The 4,421-nt window shown below is 45.9% G+C and overlaps 1 protein-coding gene across 1 annotated transcript; it reads right to left on the reverse strand.

Annotated features, from left to right (window-relative positions):
* Positions 1-607: 607 nt before the first annotated feature.
* Positions 608-1,972, reverse strand: LOC147967520 (uncharacterized). Its single transcript, XM_087523169.1, has 2 exons — positions 1,560-1,972; positions 608-1,028 (listed from the first exon to the last, which is right to left on the reverse strand). The coding sequence occupies exons 1-2, from the start codon at positions 1,970-1,972 to the stop codon at positions 608-610; spliced, it is 834 nt and encodes a 277-aa protein (XP_087379295.1).
* Positions 1,973-4,421: the final 2,449 nt, after the last annotated feature.

A 4,421-nucleotide genomic window follows, 5' to 3' on the forward strand; every position in this document is an offset into this window, starting at 1 on the left:
CAAGCGAGCGGAGCTAGCACCGGTTTATATAGCGGGCTGAGCTTTCCCTCTCAAGTTCCTTTCTAAAGCGGGCAGCACATTGCCTAACCGTCTCCGTCCCTGTCCTGTGGGCCTACTTGCTACATGTTATCACAATCTGACGGGCCTCTGCATCCTGGCCCAGTAAATGATTGGGTTACTAGTCATATGCAGGCTGTTGAATTGTGAACTTTAAGCGGCAAGTAGGCGGGCTTTTTTTGTCATATTTCATTTTTTTTGCATTTGTCACCATTATTTCCATTGCAGCCAGTCCATCATGCTGCATTTTGCACTACTAGGAAAAAGGCTATAGATGGAATGGACACTAATGGCGCACCTGTCATGTGGTGCGCCACTACTATATAGCAGTAGCATCACATCACAACCATAAGTGTTCTGCACCAGCATCATAACAATCACATAACTACATAAAAAAAAGCAAACTTGTTCATCATTACAAAAGCAAACTTGTTCAACTTAACAAAAGCAAACTTGTTCATCATTACAAAAGCAAAGTTGTTCAACATAACAAAAGCAAACTTGTTCAACCACATAACTACAAACTGAGACACATAATACAACAAACAACTCAATATCCCCAGTAGTAGGGGTCATCCCAATGATCCTCCGCCTCTTGCCATTGCTCCAAACCTTCTTTGACGGTTTCGATTTTCTTCCATGCCTCGTAGGTGACGTACGCATCTTTCGCTGCGTACTCGATGAGGTTGTTTGGCAGTGGGCTGTCCCCCCATCGTTTGTGGTCCAATTTCTTGTTGATCTTCCCCTTCATTTCCTTGTAGGATGGGTGGATGAGGCTAGCTGCAAACTCAGCCAAAGACTGCCGCTTCTTTCCATTGTTTGGAACTCTCCATTTGCGCCGCATGTCAACGTACTTGTCGGGGTTGATCTCCAAACCAGACAACTTCAGCTTCTCCTTGTCACCTCCAATGGATAAGACAACAAAGGTGTACAGCTTCTTCTCTTGCAGGAGCGGACGGAGTTCCTTGGGCCTGCATCAAAATAATCTGGTGCATCAAATTCATCTACTTCAAAAACTTCAGAAACTACTAATTAGACAGAAACTTCAGAACTAGTATTGCATCTACTTCAGAACTTCAGAACTAGTATTGCATCTACTTCAGAATTTCAGAACTATTGCATCTACTTCAGAAACTTCAGAAACTACTAATTAGACAGAAACTTCAGAACTTCAGAACTAGTATTGCATCTACTTCAGAACTTCAGAACTATTGCATCTACTTCAGAAACTTCAGAAACTACTAATTAGACAGAAACTTCAGAACTTCAGAACTAGTATTGCATCTACTTCAGAACTTCAGAACTATTGCATCTACTTCAGAAACTTCTGAAACTACTAATTAGACAGAAACTTCAGAACTTCAGAAACTTTAGAACTTCAGAAATAGTATTGCATCTACTTCAGAACTTTAGAACTATTGCATCTACTTCAGAAACTTCAGAAACTACTAATTAGACAGAAACTTCAGAACTTCAGAAACATCAGAACTGGATGTTTTTACCATTTGGTTGCCGCGGTGATGTGGTATACCAGGACGAGATCCTCCACGCATAACTGCAGAACTGCAGCCATTTGCGGAGGTTCGTCTTCCCTGGTATACTCGACATCAACGCCGATCGACCGAGAAACCATGCCGCCGAGCCTCCTCCTCATGTCGCGGATCCTCTTGTCGGCTTCGTCTGGATTGCTAGTGCATACGACATCCAGCTTCTCCTTCAGGTGGATATCAACCATGAGCGGCACGGTGTAGTCCTGCTTCTGCCCGGGGACCGGAACGTCATCGTCGACCACCAGCGGCTCCTTGCCAGACGCCTCACCACGGTGATGCTTGGCAGACGGAGGGGAGTTGCTCCATGATGCCTCCGCCATTCTCTTGGCAGACGGAGGGGAGTTGCTCCATGATTCCTCCGCCATTGCCCTCCTGGCCAGCGATGGTGGAGGCAGAGGGGAGTTGCTTGATGGTGGAGGCAGAGGGAGGCAGAGGGAGGAAGATGGAGCGGCAATGGAATGAGGAGGGAGGCAGAGGGAGGAATATGGAGCGGCAATGGAATAGGAGGGGAGTTACCTGCATCGTGGTCGTGGGGAGTTGCCAGTGGAGGGGAGACGTGGGGAGTTGCCAGTGGAGGGGAGACGTGGGGAGTTGTCTCCAAAACTCAAACGTTCTGCCCTTTGGCCCTCGAAAACTCTGGAGGGAAGACGTGGGCCCTTAGGTTTCTCCTGTTTTTGAAACAAAACAAAAAAATAACAGCCATATTTTGCGCTAAAATTAATGATCACTGCAACCATATTAGGAGATCAAAAATGGCACCAAAACAGTCACTGCAGCCATCCAAAATGGCACCAAAACAGCACCAAAACAACATCAGCCAAAACAACATCCAGTGGCGCACCAGTAGAAGGCAAAATCGGTGCGCCACTAGCATGCCTTTTCCTAGTAGTGTTGGCAAGAACAAGCTAGAGTTGTACACACCCTGATTTAATGCTGCATTTTCCAAGTTTTTGTATTTTTTTGAATTTTTTTGAATTTATAATGCCCTCTAGACTGACTGCTGAAAACATCGGTCTATGCTTCAAAGGGGCATTGTAAAATTAATTTTTTCAAAATTTTCTTTCATAGACATGTTTGGCACATGTGGGTCACCATGTACAAGAAAATTTGGGTGATTTGGAGGTGGTTGAAAAATTCACCTTTTTCCAAAAACTGGCTTAAGTTAAGACCAAATGGTCCCTCCGGAATGCGGGCATTTTTTTCGACCACCTCCAAATCACCTCAATTTTGGCACAGATGATCTCTTCCACAAACAAAACTAGGTTTCCAAGTTTTTGTATTTTTTTGAATTTATAATGCCCTCTAGACTGACTGCTGAAAACATCGGTCTATGCCTCAAGGGGGCATTGTAAAATTAATTTTTTCAAAATTTTCTTTCATAGACATGTTTGGCACATGTGGGTCACCATGTACAAGAAAATTTGGGTGATTTGGAGGTGGTGGAAAAATTCATCTTTTTTCAAAAACTGGCTTAAGTTAGACCAAATGGTCCCTCCGGAATGCGGGCATTTTTTCGACCACCTCCAAATCACCTTAATTTTGGCACAGATGATCTCTTCCACAAACAAAACTAGGTTTCCAAGTTTTTGTATTTTTTTGAATTTTTTTGAATTTATAATGCCCTCTAGACTGACTGCTGAAAATATCGGTCTATGCCTCAAGGGGGCATTGTAAAATAATTTTTTTCACAATTTTCTTTTATAGACATGTTTGGCACATGTGGGTCACCATGTAAAAGAAAATTTGGGTGATTTGGAGGTGGTGGAAAAATTCACCTTTTTTCAAAAACTGGCTTAAGTTAGACAAAATGGTCCCTCCGGAATGCCGGCATTTTTTCGACCACCTCCAAATCACCTCAATTTTGGCACACATGATCTCTTCCACAAACAATACTAGGTTTCCAAGTTTTTGTATTTTTTTGAATTTTTTTGAATTTTTTTAAATTTATAATGCCCTCTAGACTGACTGCTGAAAACATCGGTCCATGCCTCAAGGGGGCATTGTAAAATATTTTTTTTTAAAATTTTCTTTCATAGAAATGTTTGGCACATGTGGGTCACCATGTACAAGATAATTTGGGACCTGCATGCAAGAGTCGGGGACCTGCATGCAAGAGTCGGGGACCTGCATGTGAATAGTGATTCATCAAGGCCTTAACAGCTACTGGCACAGCGATATCAAAAGATAAAAATACCACATAAATCACTTCGAAAAAATGCACAAGGGCACAAAAAGGCCATGATCATGCCGCCAAGCAAGAATGCTGAAGGTCTAGAAGACAATGCCGGCCCCGACCTTAGAGCATCTCCAGCCGCGCCCCCAAGACGCCCCCCAGGCCGCTTTTTTTAGCGCCGGCGCTGAAAAAACGGCCCAGTCGCGCCCCCAAGATGCCGAAATCCACCGGATCGGCCCGTTTTCTGACCCGGCGCGCCCAGGCCGAACCCGGCGCACTGGGGGGCGCTTGGGGGCGCCGGTGGAAGGGAAAATCGCCCAGGTCCCCACTGTTAGGGAAATGTCACACTGATTCACCCTGTTTTCCCCTCTCCTTCCCCGACACCTTGCCGATCCCGGCGTCGCCAGCCACCTCTCCGCCGCCGCCGACGCTATCTCGCCATTCCTCGCCGTGAAACAAACAAAGATCCCCCCGACGCCCTCTCCTCCCACTTTCCCCGAGTTTCCCTCGCCGCTCTGGCGCCCGCCGAGGCACGATGCCCGCTACGTGTTCGGTGCTTTGCCTGCCCCGACCGCGATGGACTTCGGCGACGAGGAGGTGCTCACGGCGTTGCTCGAGGAGGAAGCCGACGCCGCAGCCCA

The sequence above is a fragment of the Triticum urartu genome, chromosome 5A (genome assembly GCF_056163025.1).
Source record: "Triticum urartu cultivar PI428250 chromosome 5A, HENAU_Tu73, whole genome shotgun sequence".
Classification (NCBI taxonomy): Eukaryota; Viridiplantae; Streptophyta; class Magnoliopsida; order Poales; family Poaceae; genus Triticum; species Triticum urartu.